This window comes from Protopterus annectens, chromosome 7.part0 (assembly GCF_019279795.1).
Source record: "Protopterus annectens isolate FY-2018-M chromosome 7.part0, PAN1.0, whole genome shotgun sequence".
NCBI lineage: Eukaryota > Metazoa > Chordata > Ceratodontiformes > Protopteridae > Protopterus > Protopterus annectens.
In genome coordinates, this window is record NC_056739.1 from 291,739,086 (window position 1) to 291,759,598 (window position 20,513).

The window sequence follows — 20,513 nt, forward strand, 5'->3', positions numbered from 1 at the left end:
TGCTGTAAGAAACAGAGTGCGACTGCCCTGGGAAGTGATGTGGAGCACACTCCCAAGGACTAATCACTACTGTGGCACTTGCATCTTAAAGAGGAATTTCAGCTTTAGTCAGGGTGATAGGTACATGCAAGTTATAACTTGCCATAATTACATTTACTCCTGACATTCTGATGTTTGTGGAGGGAGAACTTAAAGTTGGGTACATCTGTTAGGCTTCTGCAAGAAGGAATCCTAAGAATCAGCATCAGTACTACAGCAGTAATATCAAGGATCAGCATCAGGGGGTTATAGTACCGTCTCGGAGGAAATTATATGAATTAGTACTATGATTTGACAGTCTGGAGAGAGGGATTTCCTGGTTGCGCGAAACAAATGCACTACTGGCTAATGGAATAGTCAGGGATGCTTGGAGACATCACAGATGAAGCACTGTGTTCCAAAACTTAGCTTGTTACAAATATTCCACAGCCTGGGGTAGGGGCTACTTCAGACATGTATGGCCTATAGAGAAACCAAAATGATTTTTTCATCCACGTCACAATGTTAACCTAAGAAAACATACTCCTTGCACATAATGAAGCAACAATTAAAATAAAGAACCAATAGAGAACCAGAATACATTTACAACACTCAAAAGGTTAGCCAGAAATAACCAGCTGTCAATGTGTTGTCTCAACAAGAAGCCAGCATTTCATCCAACAGTTCAAGACAGTTTTCATGAGAAGATACTAACCAAATGCAAGATTTTTACATTTGGTTATGCACAAAGAATAAACAAAACAGCAAAACAAAGTAAAAATACAAAAACTGTAATAGCAAAGAAACAGAAATGCTCCTTTTTGGAGAACCCTCTAGCCTTATCTAATGAGTTCACTACAGGTAAGCACCGATACTCTACCATTTTGCAGCACACAAATTTGAGACACCAAATTTCACTACCTTCAATACACAGTAAAAAAATTAGTGTGCAACTGATTTTTGACAGGGAACATGCCTTCTGCACCCCCTGATGGGAAGGCATGATCCACTACAACCTTGCTACTTATACGGAGAAGATGACCCCAAGTCTTTAAGTAACAATACTCTTACTATCTGTATCATAACAGAGCAGTCACCTCTCTGAGGCTGTGCAAACAAAAGTAGCAACAGGAGGGTTGACAATGCTGCACATCTGGCTGAGCAGTAGAACATTCCCCACTTGCAAAAACATGCTTACAAGATGCTTTACAATTTCAATAACATTTTAGTACATTGATACAGCCCATTTAATTCTTATTTTTGAATCAAAGTGAGAACGGTATGCCATGAAGCAAAATAATAAGTGATGACTTGTACTGAACCAATTTAAACTCCAATGAAGTTTCCAAAATGATTGCTACATAATTACTTGTTTAATACAACATACAGAAAGAATTCAAATATGCCTTTACAAGACATTAGCAACTGGAATGAACTATAATCATTAAAAATGTGTTTACAATTGTGATTTAGGAAATATTCTATGTATTTGCAAACAAAATTAAGTACAACAGACATTACCATATAACAAGAGGTCTCGAAGAGAGATACTCTCCAGTGAGAGGCGAGCCAACCGTGGGGCATGATCTTTTCGTACCTTTAACCACAGATTTTCTGTTCTCTCAAGCCTGCCAGAATGGCCAGCTTCAAGCTGCAAACAAATCATACATGAATGAAAGAACTGAGAAACAATGTGCTATTACAAACATCTCTGCAGTGAAATAAACCAAGGCCTTCATGTCAATTTTTTTTTTTTTGTGAGGAAGTTACTGAAAGACTTGCATTTTAAAGGCATTTCTCAAGGGCACTGATGCAATTTAGACAAGAGCTATAAAACTAATAACCATCTGTACTGTATGAGGACTAGCAAATTCAGGCAAAGGCTGGCAGTGTAGCTAGAAAAACAGTGTAATTACTGTCCTAGGCTAGAATTATCCTGGACTGCAGGCCTTGACATCCCTGGTCCAGGTGTAAAATCACCTACAGGCTGTTTACAACACAGAGAACACATTTTAACAAATATGTACAAAAGGTTACTAAAATAAGCCCTGTAATGTAGAAAATACTACAAGGGATGTGTATTACACTACAATATTTGCTTTTACTTCAATACCTTATACCAATTTTACCCAAGTTAAACAGAGATGCAACTCTTCAAAAAGTTTTCAGATATCTGTTAACTTGCATATTGGTGCACTCAGTCAAAACTCTGCCACAAACTTCTCCGATGCCAACAGTATGATCCTAATGGAAATATAAAGCACCAGTATTAAACTCAACATGAAATTCTTCATCTCCTCCTTGCTTTGGCTTGACTAAAGTAAAACGTCAGAATATGGTAGCATATTAACTTCCAAACCATTAGTAGGCAACAACCTCTTAACTGAAGAGTGGTGATGTTCAGTAAAGAAAATTGTTTACACCCCAAAACAAGTTTCTCCATGTACTATTTGCAGCCTAAAGGTGGGCAGTAGCCAAAATATGCAGTTTAACAGTAACAGAAGTCTACATGCCCCAACACTGGAAATCATGTAGCTACTTTTACAGTTATGCAGTGCTACCCTATGATAAAAAGGGGCACAAATATGCATTAAACAGGACACAGGAACTTTGTTCTTTAAGGCCTTCAGGTGTCTCCACAAACAGAGGGGGGGAGCTAACTGCCCATACAACAAAATTAATCTAATATGTCACTCATCCTTCTCGAACACACAAGACAAGCAGGCAGGGGGTTTCATTTAGATGCTTTAACATACAGAAACATCGGGATCAATAACAGCATCATAAAGTACGAATGAACTAGTTAACAGACAGACCTTACATACATACACTCTTACATCTCAATGGCTTACTAGAAAATTGCAGTCAGACTTGCACGTGCTCAGTATGTATACACTTGTGACAGCCCTCTGATAGCTTCTTAAAGGTACACACATTGATCTACATAATCTTTCAAGGTTTCCAGTGGATTCATTTAATATACCAACTACTGGACAGGTTATACCACTTCTCTCTCAGGAAAGCTGCAAGCTTCTTGCTTTGCCAATACCTATCACAAGTTAACAGTCTTGCTAACTGGATCAGTAACTTATTGAGATCATAGTAGAGACTACTTGTAATTTTATCAGCATGCGATAAGGTAGGCCTCAATGGCTTTTCAATCAAAGGGGATCGGGAATTCATGCATTTGATGAAAAAATTATTTGATGAAATTCTACATGAACAGAATTACTAAGACTAGACACGAAGGTGACATACCAGGATTGAGACTAACCAGAATACTACACTGTATATGCAGTACACAGAAACTGTCACTCACCTAATTCACTTGCAGACTAACAACGTTATGAATAATTCAGAAAAGTGACATTCACCAAAAGTAAATTTGCCACTTCTGATAGAAAAAAATGCCAGTGTTTTGCACCCATCTTTTGATAATTTGTGCTCTGAGCTGCTCAGAAAATTAAATAGAAGAGTCAGGGTATAACTCCCTACTCTCTGTACGGAAAACGCAAAGTATTCTACCCCAAATTAAAAGAAAAAAAAACTTATCCAAGTAAAGCTTGCCTGGTTATTGAAAAACAGCTTTTTGCTGCATTTTGATCAACAAAACTGACCGGAGGCAGTTGGGGGCACAAGACCAACAGGAATACGAAATGTAAATGAAAGGCAGTATTTCAAATGATGGCAAAACTAAACATGGTGCTTGTAGCAGAAATGAATGCAATGGGCTATCCATTTGGAAATGGTTTGCTTTGAAATGGCCTTCCTCTGCCCCTGCAGCAAAGCCAACTAGCAGCTGGTCAGATTTTCTGAGAGGCTTAGTCCTGCCCAAATAGAATCCAAGTTGTCTGCACGTCCAGAGAGTGCAATATCCGTCCCCCTTTGTTTTGTGGATTAGGGAAAAAAGTAGGCAAATGAATGGACTGGCTTTGGGTTACAGTAGACACTACCTTGGGCATAAAGGAAGGATTAGTCCTGAGGGAAATCCTGTCTGCATGAAAGATAATGAAGGGTTCCACTGCCATGTGGGCCTGTAATTCAGACACTCTTCTAGCCGAAGTGATGGCTAAAGTAAAGCTGGTTTTCCAAGAAAGGAATTTCAACTCTGCTGTTGTAGCTGGCTCAAAGGGGGGGGGGAGTGAGCTTTTCCAATACAAAGTTAAGGTCCCAGGCTGGAGTGGGAGCTCTCCTGAGGGGGGAGGGAAAGCCCCGCTAAGGAATTGTTTTAGCAAGGGGCAAGAGAAGAGGGGTGGCTCAGTATTATAATGTGCGGAAATGGCAGAGGCATGAATCTTAATTGACAAGGATAGGCCCTTGTGGATCATTTTTGTTAAGTACTCTAGAATATGAGGTAAGCTGGGCACCATTGTGGCCATCCCCTGAGCCTGGCTCCAGGAGAAGTATCTTTTCCACTATATAGCATAGGATTTTCTGGTACTAGGCCTCCTTGCCTCCAGAATGACATCCCGCACCTGTTTACTGAGGGATGCTAGAGGAGAGCTCATGGAATTAGCCAGGCTGCAAGGTTCAGGGTTTGAAGCCGAAAGCGCCGTATCTGGCCCGCCTGCTGGGACAGCAGGGAAGGGGCCTGAGGCAGGTGCCATTAGTTGTAGCAGTGTCATACTGTGCAAAAGGGGGTACTAGTGCTAGTGTGGCCAGTCTGGTGCAATCAGAATAGCTCAGTACAGATCGAGACGGACTAAAACACATGTATTTTTCACGTTTGTGGCGTTAAACTACTGCACTTTACCAGCAACTGTGTGGAACCTTTCGTTTGTCCGGTTTTTGGATTACTAGTTTATTTTCTGGACTGACTACTTTTTGGTCAATCAGTATTGTTCATGGCTTGTCCCATTTGATCTTTAGTAGAACCTTCGAGAGGAAGAGGGGGGAAACACATAAACAGAGAGGCTTTCCAAGGTAAAGGATAGGGCATCCACTTTCCAAGCTTGACTGTGGTGAGTTCTGGTGCAGAATTTGTTCAATTGGTAGTTCTGAAGGGAAGCAAACAGGTCTACCTCTGGGATCCCCATTTGTTCCTCAAGAGGATGAATTATCTTGGGTTCTAGTTTCTATTCGAGTGGGTCCATGAGATTTCTGCTTAAGTCGTCTGCCAGAGAATTTACTTTGCCTGGCAGGAATTGAGCTTGTAAGTGCACTTGGTAGCTCAAGGCTGTGCTCAACAGAGCCATGGCTAGTCTGAAGAGAAGGTAAGAGAGGGTTCCCCCCTACTTATGTACCACGCAACTGTGGTGTTGTCCGTCTTTACCAATAGTTGTCCTGGGTAAATAAGGTCTTTGAAGACTGTCAGAACATTCTGTACAGCTAACATTTCTTTCTGGTTGATATGCAGGTGCATCTGTCTCAGGTTCCATTTGCCCTGAATGCAGTGACCTGCCATGTGAGCCCCCCATGCATAGTCTTATGCATCTGTTAGGGTTTGGGCGGCAGGGGGTAGAGTAAAAGGGAGTCCATTGTTGTGGTAGCAGGCCTCTGTCTACCAAAGGAACTCTGTTCTCAGACAAGGAATGATAAGAATCCTTGTTTCCAGGTCCTGAGAATGTTGACACCATAAACTTTAGTTACCATTGCAGTTTCCTCGTATGCAGGCTTGCATATGGAATTAACAGAATGCAAGAGGCCATGATTCCCAGGGCTTGCAGAATTTTCCTTGGGTTTTTGTGGCCAAAAGTTTGAAGTTGTCAAGTAAACTTGTTTCTCAGGAGTGAGGAATGCCATCTGGGAAGTTGTGTTCAAGCTTGCTCCCAGGAATACAATCTGTTGGGCAGGGTACTAGGTGACATTTCTTTTCGTTGATTGTATACATCAGTGAGGATAGCAGCTTCTTTACAAATGCCAGGTGCTGCAATAGCAAGTCCTGCTTTCTGCTTGATTCAATCGTCCAGGTATGGGTAAATTTGAATATTTCTCTGCCTGCAAAAGCAATGGTTGGGGCTAGACACTTTGTGAACACCCTGGGCGTAGTAGATAAGCCAAAGGGAAGAAGTGCAGAGAAATTAAAGTGCATGGAGCCCACCCTGAAACGTAGGTATTGTCTGCAGGATTTTCTTATTGGGATGTGCAGGTAAGCTTCCTTTAATTCTAGGGTTGCCAGCCAGGCCATCCTTGGCTAGCACAGGAAGAAGCTGCTGAAGAGTTAGCATTATGAATTTTGGAACCACCAGAAAGGTGTTGAGAATAGAGAGGTCCAGAATAGGACGCCAGGAGTTTTCTTTTCTGGGTACCAGAAACAGTCTTGAATAAAAACCTTGTCTCCTTAGTTCTGCTGGGACGGGTTTAATAGCCCTAATACTGAGAAGGGAAAGAACCTGCTGTTGAGCCTCGCCCACTGATTTGGGGGAGGTCTGACCAACCATTTGGGGTTGGTAGTGTGGGAAACTATGTTTAAAACCCTAATGAGTTACCAGTTTTTTTGCATGCAGGACGAGCATTCCTCCTAAGGGAGCAAGTAGTTGAGCAGGGCTTGGAAGGGTTAAAGTCATTGTGCCATTTTTCCATGGGGGGGGGGGTGGCTGGCTTACTACTCCCTGCTTTGGAAATGGGAGTCCCCCACTGCTTAGATCTGTGCGTAGCCAGAGACTGAAGTCTTGGTGGTCTGCTGTATCTAGGTTTGGACTGAAGGCCTGGAAGGGACTAGAAAGGACCAATTCTTTGAAGGCCAATGCCTACTGAATCTGGGAGGCTGTACTTGTAGAAAATCTAACAGTTTGCATAGATTTAGCTTTTTCCTCCATCTTTTTGAGGACTTCCTCTGCTCTGTTGCCAAAAAGGCTGTCTTGCTTTAAGGGTGTATCCAGTAATTTAGCTTTAACATGATCTGGCAGGTTTTGCTCCTTAAGCCAAACATGCCTTCCAAGTACAGACCCAGCGACAGCAGCCCTGCAAGATGCTGCTAAAGCATCAAAACCACATTGCAAAGTATTGTTTACCAACTTGTTCAGCAGAATGCATTAAATCTTGCAAGTCTTTGCGTTCAGTACATTTAGGAATTAACATAATTTTCTGTTTAAGTAGTCCCATAATATGCTGCTGATATTTTAGCAAATGAAACTGGCAATTTAGAGCCCTAATGGCCAAAGTAGCAAAAGTGTAAACCTTCTTACCATCTAAGGCTCTAGAATGTCTATCACAAGGGGTAGGGCTTTTTGGCAGCAGTAGCCTTAATGCCTCTTGGTCCTTGGGAAATGGTCTCTGGATCCGCAGTAGGATTCTTAAAGAGTAACTTGAGAGAGTCCGGTAACTCTATAGTACTTGTCAGGTTTTCTGGGAGCTGAAGATAAAGTGTCTGGGGTAAGGCTAGATTCCAAGAAAACATCATGTACAATAGCCAGAACAGGAGAGATAGCTAGAGGCCTGTGTTGAGGCAGGAGTAAGAATTCCCTAAGTCTCTTTTTGGACTCAGAATAGTCCTGGCTTTCCCAGCGGAAATGCTCCCTAAGAGTATGCAAAGTTTCACCAAAAAAAGAGTCTTCTGGAGGAGAAGCAGCAGGAATGGAATCTGCTGCATCAGAATCCTCATAAGTCGATAAGGGCAAATCCTGGTAATTAGAAGGAGCCGAGATATCAGATTCCTGATCAAACTAATCAGAAAGAAAAATCAGTTCTAAGTCTCTTAGAGGGGGAAGGCTGGCTTCCCCTAATTAATAAGGTCTGCAGCCATTCAAAGCATTTGTTTTTGAGGCATATGGGCCTGAGTCATCGGTTTTCTAGGCATAGAGTTTTAGGCTTGAGGAATTCAGTACTTCTAGTTGGAAAAGATGCTGTCGGTTTAATACGAAAGTCTGTAGGCCTGAATACACCCTCAGAAGCAGATGCCTGCACAGCAGCTCTGGACTCATCCGTTACAGACATCCGCAGGTTCCATAGTCGAAGAAGCATCTCGCGGCATACCGGACTCTGCATGTCTCAGTAGAGGCCGGTGAATCTGTAGTAGCAGGTATCAGGGGCTGCGAAATTGCCTCAATGAGTACTGGCGGACTGGTGACTAGCTTAACGGAAGAGTCGCTGGCAGTTTTGGACCTATGCGGTCCGTCTATCATTATGTTTTTTTTTTTTTCAGAAGATCGGTAGTCGGATGGCTTAATGGAGCCATTTCGGAGTACGGAGATGGAGATCGAAATTTAACTACAAAAACAGCCCAACGCTGAATAGTTCGGGAGTTGACCAAGGCACAAAACCGACAGTGAGGGACATCGTGGTCTGGGCCTAAACAGGTGATGCAATAAGAATGAAAATCTCTCAGGTATTTGCTTCTTACAGGCAAGACAATTGTTAATTTTTTTTTCTGACATCGGTTAGAGCAAGAAAAAAGGACCCCGATGGGATACTTATCTGTTTTGAAGACTTCAGGTCTGAAACTCGAAAATGAAAATTTCAGGAGTCAGACGACCGGCACTTGCTAACTGCTTCTGCTTCAGGCACCGCACAGCAAGAAAGACTGATGTAATGGCGTCGGCTGCATGTTTTATACCCCTGACGACCTGATGTCATAGAAGTGACAGCATCCAACGCAGAAATATGAAGACTCTGGTATTCAGGCCGGCTGAGGGCTACCTGTAGGCAGATAACCCAAATGTGATGACTGCAACAGGGAAACACTAAGAACATCCAGTTTTGCAGTAAATATGCATTTTCTGAAGAATGAAATGCTTGTCTTTCACTAACTAATCTGATTTAACAGAAAATCAGAAAAATTTACCAGGTACAAACCAAAAATATTACAAACTCTTGACAGCCGACAGGCATGGGCAAAGTACAGTTGTGTACACTTACCATAAATGTAGATGTTAGAGTGTATTCACTGTTGCAGTCATTATATGGGTTATCTGCTTGCAGTAGCCCTCAGTCAGCCTGATTAACAAAGTCTTGGGTCCTGAGTCGGTTGCTGTCCCTTCTTCCATGACGTCAGGTCGTCAGGAGTATAAAACATGCAGCCGATGCCATTACATCAGTTTTTCTTGCCCCAGATGTCAGGTGCCCCCCCTAATGGGAAGCAGTTAAATCTAAAAATATACAAGGTTATACCTCCAACAAAAAAGCAAATACACCAAAAAGCTTTTAAGCAAAATGAAGTAGAGTAGAGGTATAGCCAAAAGAAGAAAGGGGGCTGGAGGGAGGGTAACCAGGACTGCAACAGTGAATACACCACAACATCTACATTTATGGTAGGTGTACACAACTGTACTATGTTCTTAGTGTTTCACTGTAGCAGTCATTACATTTGGGTAGATTCCCAAAGCGAAGGATGGGAGGAGGAATTTAGACAGCATTAGGACCAGCTATAAGGCCCTGCAAGACTGCAGCGGCAAAGCCAGCTCTGGATTTAGAGAAAATTGGCAGATGGTAATGCTAGGTGAAAGTATGCACTGAACTCCAGGTAGCAGCTTCTAGGATGTCCCTGGTAGGGATGCCTCTGAGAAAGGCTGTAGAGTTAGATGCAGCCCTGGTTGAGTGGGGTCTGATCCCCTGTGGGATAGGTTTTCCATGGTGCTTGCAGCGGAAATGAATTCAATGGCCTATCCATCTGGAAATAGTTTGCTTTGAAATAGCCTTCCTCTCTGCCCCTGCAGCAAATATCACCAGCAGTTGGTTAGATTTCCTTTGAGGTTTATAGTCCTGTCCAAGTAGAATCTAAGTTGTCTGTGCAAGTCTGAGTGCAGTATCCATTCCCCTTTGTTTTGTGGGTTAGGAAAGAAGGTTGGCAAATTAATGGACCGATTAAGGGTCACACTGGATACCACCTTGGGCATGGAGGGACTGGTCCTGAGGGACACCCTGTTTGCATGAAAGATGATGAAAGGCTCCAATGCCATGAGGGCCTGTAATTCAGATACCCTTCTTGCTGAAGTGATTGCTAAAAGGAAAGCTGTTTTCCAAGAAAGGAATTTTAAAGTCTGCAGTAGCAGCTGGCTTGAAAGGAGGAAGAGTGTGTTTCGCCAATACAAAATTAAGGTCCCAGGTTGGAGTTGGAAAATTTTTGGCCCCTCCGAGGAACTGCTTGAGCAGTGGATGAGAGAAGAGGGGAGGTTCTGTGTTATAATGAGCTGAAATAGCTTTGGCGTGAATTTTTATTGAGAAAAGCAGGCCTTGTGAAGCATCTCAGTTAAGTATTGTAAAATCTGAGGTAAATTGGCCACTGCTGTGCTCATCCCTTGAGATTGGTTCCAGGCACAGAATCTTTTCCATTTTTCAGCATAAGATTTTCTAGTACTAGGCCTCTTTGCCTCTAAAATGATATCCATCACTGGTTTATTGAGGGATGGTAAAGGAGAGATTAGCTATTTAGCCAGGCTGCTAGGTTCAGTGTATGAAGCAGAGGGTGCAGAATCTGGTTCTACTGCTGAGACAATAGGGTAGGAGTCCAAGGCAGGTACCATGGGGCCAACAGTGACACTGCGTAAGAGGGGGTACCAGTGTTGGTGTGGCCAGTCTGGTGCAATAAAAATCGTCCTTAGTTTGTCTTGATCTTTAGTAGTACTTAGCAGTTTGCAGTTTTTTCCAGCTGAAGGAAAGAGCATCCACTTTCCAAGCTTGTTTGTGGGGAGTCCTTATGCAAAATTTGTCCAATTGATAGTTCGGGGGGGGGGGGGGGCAAAAAGGTCTATATCTGAGCTCCCCCATTTGCTTGTCAACATGTTGAAAATCCTTTGTTCCAGCTTCCACTCATGTGGGTCCATGAGGTTTCTGCTTAGCTCGCCTGCCAGTGTATTTAGTTTTCCTGGCAGGAATTTAGCTTGTAGATGGCACTTGGTAGCTCAGGACTGTGTTCCACAATGCCATGGCTAGTCTGCATAGGAGTAAGAATGTGTATCCCCCGCTTGTTGATGTACCACATAACAGCGGTGTTGTCCTTTACCATTAATTGTCCTGGAAGAATGTGGTCATTGAAGGCTGTCAGAGCATTCTATACAGCTAACATTTATTTTTGATTGATATGCAAGTGCATTTGACTTTGGTTCCATTTGCCCTGAATGCACTTCCCTGCCAGGTGAGCCCCCCCCATGCATAATCTGATGCATCTGTTAGGGTTTGGGTGGCAGGGGTTGGTGTGAATGGTAGTCCTTTGTTTTTGTGGCAGACCTCTGCCCACCAAAGAAACTCTAGGCATAGACAATGTATGAAAGGAATCATTGCTTCTAGATCCCGAGAATGACGACACCACAGGCTTTTTAGACATCACTGCCATTTCCTCATATGCAGTCTTGCATATGGAATTAAAATAATGCAGGAGGCCATGAACCCCAAAACTTTTAGTATTTGCCTTGCAGATAAGTAGGGTTTTTGTGGCTACTTGTTTGAAGTAGGTTGTCAAATGAATTTGTTTCTCTAACGCGAGGAAAGCCATCTGGGAAATTATATTCAAGCTTGCTCCCAGAAATAAGATATGTTGACAGGGTAACCAGGTGTGATTTCTTTTTATTTACAGTGTACCCCAGACAAGTTAGCACCCTTTGTACAAAGACCAGATGATTCAAAAGTATGTCCTGGCTTTCTGCCTGAATTAAACAATCGTCCAGGTATGGGTATATCTGAATACTTCTTTGCCTGCAAAATGCGATGACAGGGGCTAGGCACTTTGTGAATTTCCTGGGCACAGTAGATAAACCAAAGAGCTGTGCAGAGAACTGGTAATGATTGTAGCCTGCTTTGAAGTGTACGTATCTTCTGCAAGATTCCCTGATTGGGATGTGCAGGTATGCTTCATTTAAATCGAGGGTTACCATCCAGGCATCTTTTCCTAGCATAAGAAGCAATTGAAGTGTCAGCATCTTTAATTTTGGAATAACCAAAAAGGTGCTTAGAGTAGACATGTCCAAAATAGGATGCCATGAATTGTCTTTTCTGGGTACCAGGGAAAGTCTTGAGTAGAAACCTTGTCCTTTTTTCCTCTTCTGGTACAGTGTGAATAGCCTTTATGTTTAAAAGAGTATTTGCTATTGAGCCTCTGCCCATTGATTTGGGGGTAGATCTGGCCAACCTTTTGACGTTGGTAATGTGTCCTTGGGATCACCATTTAAAACCCATTTGTCCTGGGTAACGAGTTCCCAGCTTTTGGCCTGCAGAACAATCTTTCCCCCTAAAGGAGCATTTAGTTGAGAAGTGCTTGGAAGTTTTAAAATAAAGTAATTGAGACTGTTTTCCATAGGGGGGAGTCTTACTACTCCCAGATTTGGAAGCAGAAGCCCCCCATTGCTTAGTCTTGTGCGTACCCCTGAGACTAAAACCTGGGATTTCTGCTGTGTCTGGATTGAGAAGGCCTGGAAGGAGCCAGAAAGGACCAATTCTTAGAGGGCCAATGCCTACTAAATCTTGGAGGCTGAACTTAAGAAATCTTTAACAATTTGCATAGAAGTAGCTTTATCTTCCATCTTTTTAAGAACTTCCTCAGCCTTGTTGCCAAACAGATGGTCCTGATTTAAGGGAGCATCCAACAGTTTAGCTTTAACATGATCAGGCAAAGATTGCTCCTTAAGCCAAGCATGCCTTCTGAATACAGACCCAGTGACAGCAGCCATGGAAGAGGCCTCTAAAGAATCAAACCCACATTGCAACATATGTTTTCCAACCTGTTCAGCAGAGTGCATTAAATCCTGCAATTCCTTATTTTCAGCAATCATGCAATCCAATACGTTGTTGATACTTTAACATATGAAACTGACGGTTTAAAGCCCTAATGGCCAAGGTTGCAGAAGTGTAAACCTTCTTACCCCAATCTATCCAGCGCCCTGGAGTTTCTATCAGAAGGGGTAGGGTTTTTGGCAGTAGAGGCCTTAATAGCCTTGGGTCCCTGTGAAATAGTCTCCAGATCCGCAATAGGATTTTTAAAAAGAAACTTGAGAATCAGGAACCCTGTAATGTCAGGTTTTCTGGGAGGCAGGAGGCAAAGAATCAGGGGCCAAACTAGATTCCAAAAAAGGCATCAACAATGTCTAGTACAGTAGGTATAGCTAAAGGTCTACGCTGAGGCAAGAGAAAGAAATCCCTAAGCCTCTTTTTTGCATCAGAAAAATCCTGGCTTTCCCAGTGGAAATGCTCTCAAGAGTGCAAGGTTTCAAACGAAAAATACTCTGGAGGGGAAGCAGAGGAAATAGAGTCCTCTGCATCAGAATCCTCATAAGTGGATAAGGGTAAATCCAGATCAAAGACTCAGAAAAATCAGAAGATTCATAAACAATTTCAGTCCTAGGTCTTTTAGAAGAGGGTGGATATGGCTTCCCCTGATTAAAGTTATATTATCTTCAGCCATTCTTATTTGTTTTTTAGGCATAGAGGCCTGAGCATGCAGCCTGGGCGTCTGTTTTCGAGGCATGGTTCGAGGTTTACGCCTTAAAAAAGAAGGAGGCGTCTGTTTAATATGCAAGTCCGTAGACCTGAATATACCCTCGGAAGCCGGTCCTGCACAGCGGCTCCGGACCCACCCAAGATGGAGACATCCACAGGTTCCACAGTTGAAGCATCTCGCAGCTCCGAATGGGTCTCAGTAGAGGCCTGCGAATCAGAAGTAGCAGGTATCAAGGGGCTGCAAAAGCACCTCACTGAGTACTGGTGACTGGCTAAGGAGAAGCATCGTCGGCAGCTTTGGACCTAGGCGGCGCCTCTCTACGTTTTTTCTGAATTCCGGTAGTCAGATGGCTTACCGATGACATTTCTGGATAATTGAACCGAAAATCAAAATATTTAGAGGTGAAAATATACAGACAATGGATAGTGCATTGATTAAATAAAGCACAAAACTGACAGCAAGGTACGTTGTGGTCAGAGCCTAGGCAAGGAATAAAGTACGAATGAAAATCTTTGTGAGGTGTTTGCTTTCCACAAGAAATGCAATTAACTTTTACTGACATCAGTAAGGAGCAAGAAAAAGTTTCCCCAATGGGGTACTTGGCTTTAGTTGAAGACTTTGGTTCTGAAACTCGAAAATGAAAATTTCAGGAGTCTGCCGACCGGCACTTGCAAACTGCTACTGCTTCAGCCACTGCACGGCAAGAAAGACTGATGTAATGGTGTCAGCTGCATGTTTTATACCCCTGACAACCTGACATCATGGAAGGGACAGCAACCGGCGCAGGACCAAAGACTTTGTTAATCAGGCCGACTGAAGGATACTGCATGCAGATAACTCAAATGTAATGACTGCAACAGTGAAACACTAAGAACATCTGGCAGAAACAAAGCTGTTATACCCTCTGCCACTGCTCTTTGCCAGATGGCCCTTTCTACATCTCCTAAGTGTTGTTACGATAGGGTCTCATACTAAAGAAATGAAACACTTCAGCTTTTTCTCAATATCAAATCATCATCGCTACGCTCATACTACAAATGCATAACAATTGCTGTATAAACATTCAATGCAATCATGAAATAACTGAATAAAATTTTCAGCAGTGTGTTATGCAATTTCTTTTTTTGCATCTTATGCCTTCATCTGTGTAGTTTTGTAGTCTATTCCCAAAGTCATTTTAATACAATTTTAAGGTATCCAGTAAATTATTTAAGTAGCACAGCAAGAGTTACAGGTTACAATATTTTATGTTATTTAAGGTACTTTCATTTTAGTTTAGTTATTGTTGCATAGAATTCCTAGTTTAGTAGTATTGGGTTTGTTTTGCTCGTAATGCCTTTTCAGAATAACTAGTTGTAACTCTAATTCTAGCTCTAATAATTTTTCTACCCTAAGGTCGTAGTAGTGTCAGACATCTAATTTAGGACAGTATTTTAAGTACCTATAATTTTAAGTGTAAATGGGTTAAGGCAGGCAGACTGCCATTTAAGATTAGTTAGGTATCAGATTACAGACAGGTGAGGCTAAAAGCGTCTTAAGTACACAATGCATATAAACATGTACAACATATTTATTTATTGCGTTTACCGGGAAATAAAACAGGATACATAAATTATCCTTATAAGTTGGATATAAGGAAGTAAGATTGCCAAGGAGTGTAACAATGGATCTTACCACTCCTAAAATGTCCATTATACTCCTCTGAAGCCCACTCAGGGAGGAGCATTACCACACTGATAATGGCCCACGCGTTACTGTGCCATGTGTATGTTATTTTGTATTTTGATTTAATAAAAAAAATTGCAGTAATGTTTTACATCAATGTTTACACCTGTTCTTTAAGTACAAGTGACCACCATTTGACTAAGGCACTAAAAATAAAATGCAGATTTCTACTTACATTTTTAAATAAAAATTATGTGCATATGTTTTTAATTTTAATGACATTAGTCTTTTTTCACTTTCTGGCTGTTTGAAAAAAGACAATGTGGTTTTAAATTTTTTCTATTAAAGTTTTTATATTTTGTTTACCTTTGTGACAAGTTTTAAATTTGAGAAAATGATTTATAAGTAAGGCAGAGAGATTTTTTAGATTTATATCTACTTTGACTCTGCTGTTCAATTACTGTCCAGTCTGTCAACAAACAAAAATTTGACATCACTAAGTATAGGCAGGTGAACAAATCCTGAAGAGACTAGATCAGTATTACAGTGCTTTAAAAACAAAACTTTTTTTCAGGTGACCTGTGAATCAAAGGTTCATGGAGAAAAAAATATCAAGTCACAGGCAACTCTGCTCTGTTAATTCTAATATTGTTCAGCATGGTCTTCCTTTGCCATGTACTGTACAAAACAAACTCACCTGTTTCAGAGATGCTGTAAAGGCTTCATGAGAGCTATTTAATCTGGTCCGGAACTGGCTGCAGATGTTTTTCGCTAGTCTTGAAGCACTGAGACTTTCAATTGCTTCTTCTGCCACTTGCCTCTTCCATTCTGTACTGATAGCAGGCGGGCTTACCCATGTTATCCTCTGGATTATCTACAAATAACAACTGACAGCATTAAGGAAAGAAAAATTATGTTCTTACCATAACACTAGCTCTAAGAAGTGTGTTCACCTTCACAAGTAGGACTACATGCTGCAGGCATCAACTCAAGCTGTCAACTCCCCTTTTCCAGCACCCGTTACTCCAAATTAGCTGAAATACCTCCACTGGTAGTGTTAGGACTAAACATCTAAACGTCTCTGGTTCAATCCTGAATTTTGGTATAGAAATCTTTTTACTCCTGGGTAGCACCCTTATGGACATAGGCAGTCTAAAAATTGTCAAAAATCCTGCCTGCTGACTCATCTTTCCCTAGGGTTAAAAAACTAGGTAAAATCTGGGTAAAAATCTGGCTAAGCCTGTAAGGACTCTAGCAGTTAGCCTTGTCATTTCTAGTGAACCTACCATATACTGCTCATCTACCAGCTCTCCTGAAGCTTTTGGTAAGTGAAAGTACAGCTGTGCAAGATCTTACTATAACAGCAGATGTAAGGAATACTGCAGCAGTGAAAAGTAAGACATGTGGGATATCCTGCAGAGGACAGTCCTATGTCAGGCCAGCATACCAAAGCCTTTACAGTAAAATGATACACATCAGCCGTATGACCCCCACACAGGTGTAGGGCATAAAAGTGATGTACAAAGGCTCAATCCTGAGAACTGAAGTGCCCCAAGAGAACTAGAGCAACCCCAGAAAAAATAAGGACATGTACATCATGGAAAAATAAAAGGGAAAAGGGCAAAAAAAAAAGAACCCCTCCTCGCTCAGCTAGAAGTGTGTTCCCTACAAGAAAAGGAAGGGAAAGGGAAGCAAGACTGAGGGGCCAAAAAATGCAACAGTAAGAAGTAGGACATCTACTGTTATGGTAACATCATGCACAAATGTACAATGTCTTTCATTATTGTTGCAGTATTCCTTAATGTGGGAGATGAAAGCTACTGTAAAAGCAGTAAGAGGAAGAAGGTAAGGAACATCTTTCCCACAAATCCATGAAGGATGGCCCTGGCAAACCCTGCCCTTGCTCTGGAAATAACATCCAACTTATAATTAAAAGTATGAAAAAAGTGACCAAGTGACAGCTTCTAAAATGGAGCTTATATTCAGACCCTTGAACAAAGCTCCATAAGAGGCAACTGCCATAGTAGAATGAACTCAAATTGAAGTAGAAAGATGCCAAGATGCTTACCATAAAAACAGTAAAAGGAAATGGCCTTAGAAATCCTAGAGAAGATGGTTTAATTAGAAACAGCCAAACCCAATATCCTGGAACTAAAAGAAACAAAGGTTCTCAGATTTTTCTAAAGGCCTTTTGTCCAAATATCTGTCCTGTCTATGTAAATCCAAGGTGTGAAACACCTTCGTCATTAGCATATTATGGAAAAGGAAAAAGGGAGTGTGACAGACTGATTCAGGGACAAATCGTTAACCACCTTGGGCATAAAAGGAGGATTAGTAGGCAGGACACCATATCACCAAGAAAAACAGGAACTGCCACAAAAGCCTGGCATTCAGAAATGTCTTTAGTGGAAGAATGAGCCACTAAAAAACAGTCTTCAAGGTGCAGTGCTGTAAAGAGGAAGCAGCAGACTCAAAAAGGGTCTGGGTGAGTTTTTCAAGGACAACATTAAGGGCACAAGGAAGAAAAGGCCACCTTGGAGGCCTAACATGAAGGAGATTCTTAACTGCTTAACCTCCAAACAAGCAGCCAAAAGGAGGGGTCAAAGGCAGAAAGGCAAAAATTGTTGACAAAAGATTCAACAGATCAAGTTAAGCCAGCATTGAGCAATTTGCACAAAAGAACCAATGGGACCCCCACTGAAAAGGAATCCTGGTTAAGCTTGAGAAACCACAAATCTCTTCATTTAGCTACATAGGATTTTCTGGTAGTGGGTTTCCTGGCCTCCTGCAGAACTCTAAGCATGTACTCAGAAAACTGGTCGTCTAAAGGGAATCAAAACCCTATCACTAAGTGTTAGATGTGTGGGCAAGGGAAGGTGAATGAAAGAAGCCTTGGGCTGTGTGACAAGATATATGCATTGAGGTAACTTATGACTGCCTCTGGCCAAGTGAAAGAAGGGGGGGAACAAGTGCTGTCTGGACCAAATGGTAGTCGCCAGCAACATTTTGAGAGTTACTGAATCTCGTGTAGGACCCTAAAAAGCATGGGAAGAGGAAGATAGCCACAGAGGAACATCCCCTTCAAAGAAAAGGACATGGCGTCCATCTTTCAAGACAGGGAACTTGGACTCTGGAATAGAAAAGAGGAAGTTGACTGTTCAGAGGACAAGCAGAGAACACCACTTGCAGAGTACCCCACTGATGAACAATGTCCAGAAACACCTCCTTGTGAAGCACCCATTCATAAGGTTGTGGCTTGATCTACTCGGAGAGTCTACCATGAGGTTGTGCTCAGAGTAAGTATACCACCTGAAGAGTGATATGATGGCAGATAGCGAATCCCAGGCCTGAAGAGCCAAGCCTGTAACTAAGACTTTGTGCCCTCTATCTGACGTACCACAACTGCGAATTTGTCTGTGAAAACCTTTAGAGAACCTGATACTCAAGAGAAATGAAAGGCCTGCAAAGAAAGGATGAGAGCCTTCATCTCTAATGTTGATGTTGTCTGACAACTGATGGAAGGGCCAGAAACCCTGAAAAAAGCTCCCCATCCTAGATCAGGGAAGTCTGAAAAGCTCCCGAGTAGAAGACTGGAAAAGCAGACTTAGACAGAAATCTACAAAATCCAAAAAAGAAACTAGTGTGAGATGGAAAGAGTGGAAATTCCAGAGGGTGGCAATGTTGGAGCCACACAGTCTTGAGGTACCACTGGAACTTTCTCATTTGAAGTTTGGCAAACAGCAGCATAGGAATGGTGGATTCTATGAACCCCAGGACTTTGAGAAATTTACAGAAAGAACAGAGGGAGAGGAAGCAGAGACTGAAAATAAGCAGTTAGGGACAGAACTCTGGAGGGGGAAGAGAAGCCAACATTGGAATGGTCTGAAGTTTGAAACACAGGAAAAATGGCCCTCAGGAGTCGGAACAGATTTCTGGAGATTGACAGTAACAGCCTCGGCTCTGCAACAGGAGCACAGTAAAGTGTAAATCTTGAAGCAGCTGGGGTTGAGAGGAATCCTGAAGAATCAGTCATCCAGATAAGGAAATATCTGAATCCCCTGGAGCCTGCAGATGGCTATCACAGGGGACAGACCAAAAAAAAAAAAACTAAGGACAAAGCACTGAGGAAGAAACAGAAATGCAAGAAATTTGTGAAAAGAGGACGAATGGGAATACAGGACAGGCACTCTAGATCTAGACACCACAAATGTCTGGGGAAGCAAGAGAGAAAAGACCTGGAAGAGAGCAACTTGAAGAGATGCTTCTAGGAAGGTGGCAAGGAAATAAGGATTTATAATGGGTATCCATTACCCTTCTTTCCTGGACAACAGGAAGATGAGAACAGAACCCTATTCTTGCTGGGAAATTGGGACAGACTGAATACTTCATTGATCCAACAGATCCTGCAAGACGACTGATAAATAAGAGTTGGTCTAGAGGAGGCAGAGTATGGCCAGAGAAAGGGGAAAGGGACTTCCATGCCATGAAATAACCTTGCTGAATAATTGAACAGACCCAATAGTCCTCGGTATTCTGTTGACAAACAGGAAGAAAAAAGGGACAGCCTGAGGGATAACGGAACCCAGTTTGGGGGGGGGGGATGTCAGACAGATTTATCAGTGAAGGAAGGCTTTTGGCCTTTAAAAGTCTGTGTGGGCTCATCAGAAAACATACATTTGGAAAACCCTCTAGCTTCTAGGAGGTTGGTAAGGCTGCCTACTCACTAAAGCAGATTTGAAGGGATAGTTCTCCTGAAATTTGGGGATAGCACAGAAAAAACTGTTTAATGTCCTGCACAACTTTACCATTTTTCTTGTAGACTTTTAAACAGTACTGCAACAGTATGAAAAATATTTTGGTTACCAAAGCCAGAATCTAAAACTATAGCCTTAGTACAAGAACGGCGCAGTGGTGCAGAGGTTAACATTGTTGCCTCACAGCAAGAGGCTCTCTAGATTCTTACCTGGGGTGCTTTTTGTGCGAGTCTACATGTCCTACCTGCGTTTGTGTGCGTTTCCTCCCACATAAAAGACATGCGTCTAGAGCATTTCTCCCCAGGCCTCTGCTGAAAATCGTCTCGTTCCAAGTCAAACGTTTCTTGTAAGCAAATGTTAAATAAAAAAATAAAATTAATATCAGGTTAGGCCCGTACGCCTAACAAGGAATATCTCCTGACAAAACCAGAAGCAGCAGCCCTAGAGGATGCAGCAGCTGAATCATTAACTGCATTTAAAGGCATGGCAAGCCACTTAAGTACAGCAGAGCAAAGGAGAAGTCAGGCAAACTGACCCCCCCTCTCGTAAGCTGGGACAAGAGAGCCAAAACATACCTGGTCATATGGGTTTGGATAGTTTATGGCCCCGAATGCTAGTGTTGCAGAGGTATACAATACCTCTCCATAACTCAGCTCTCAGAAAAAAGTTGGAGGTGGACAGAAGTTTACAAATTTTGTTTGTAGAAACAGAACACAGTAGGGTCTGGACACTTGCAGAGGTACTTGAAAGCCTCCAGTACCTCACAGACA

General features: G+C 42.2%; 1 protein-coding gene across 1 annotated transcript in view; it reads right to left on the minus strand.

Moving 5' to 3' along the window:
• The window catches only part of DSTYK (dual serine/threonine and tyrosine protein kinase), a 1,161,378-nt gene that overhangs the window by 567,556 nt on the left and 573,309 nt on the right, over positions 1-20,513 (minus strand). The window contains exons 6-7 of the mRNA XM_044076801.1: positions 15,687-15,863; positions 1,540-1,669 (exon numbers count right to left, since the gene is read on the minus strand). Of these exons, the coding sequence (XP_043932736.1) occupies positions 1,540-1,669; positions 15,687-15,863 (307 nt within the window). The remainder of the gene's footprint in view (positions 1-1,539; positions 1,670-15,686; positions 15,864-20,513) is intronic.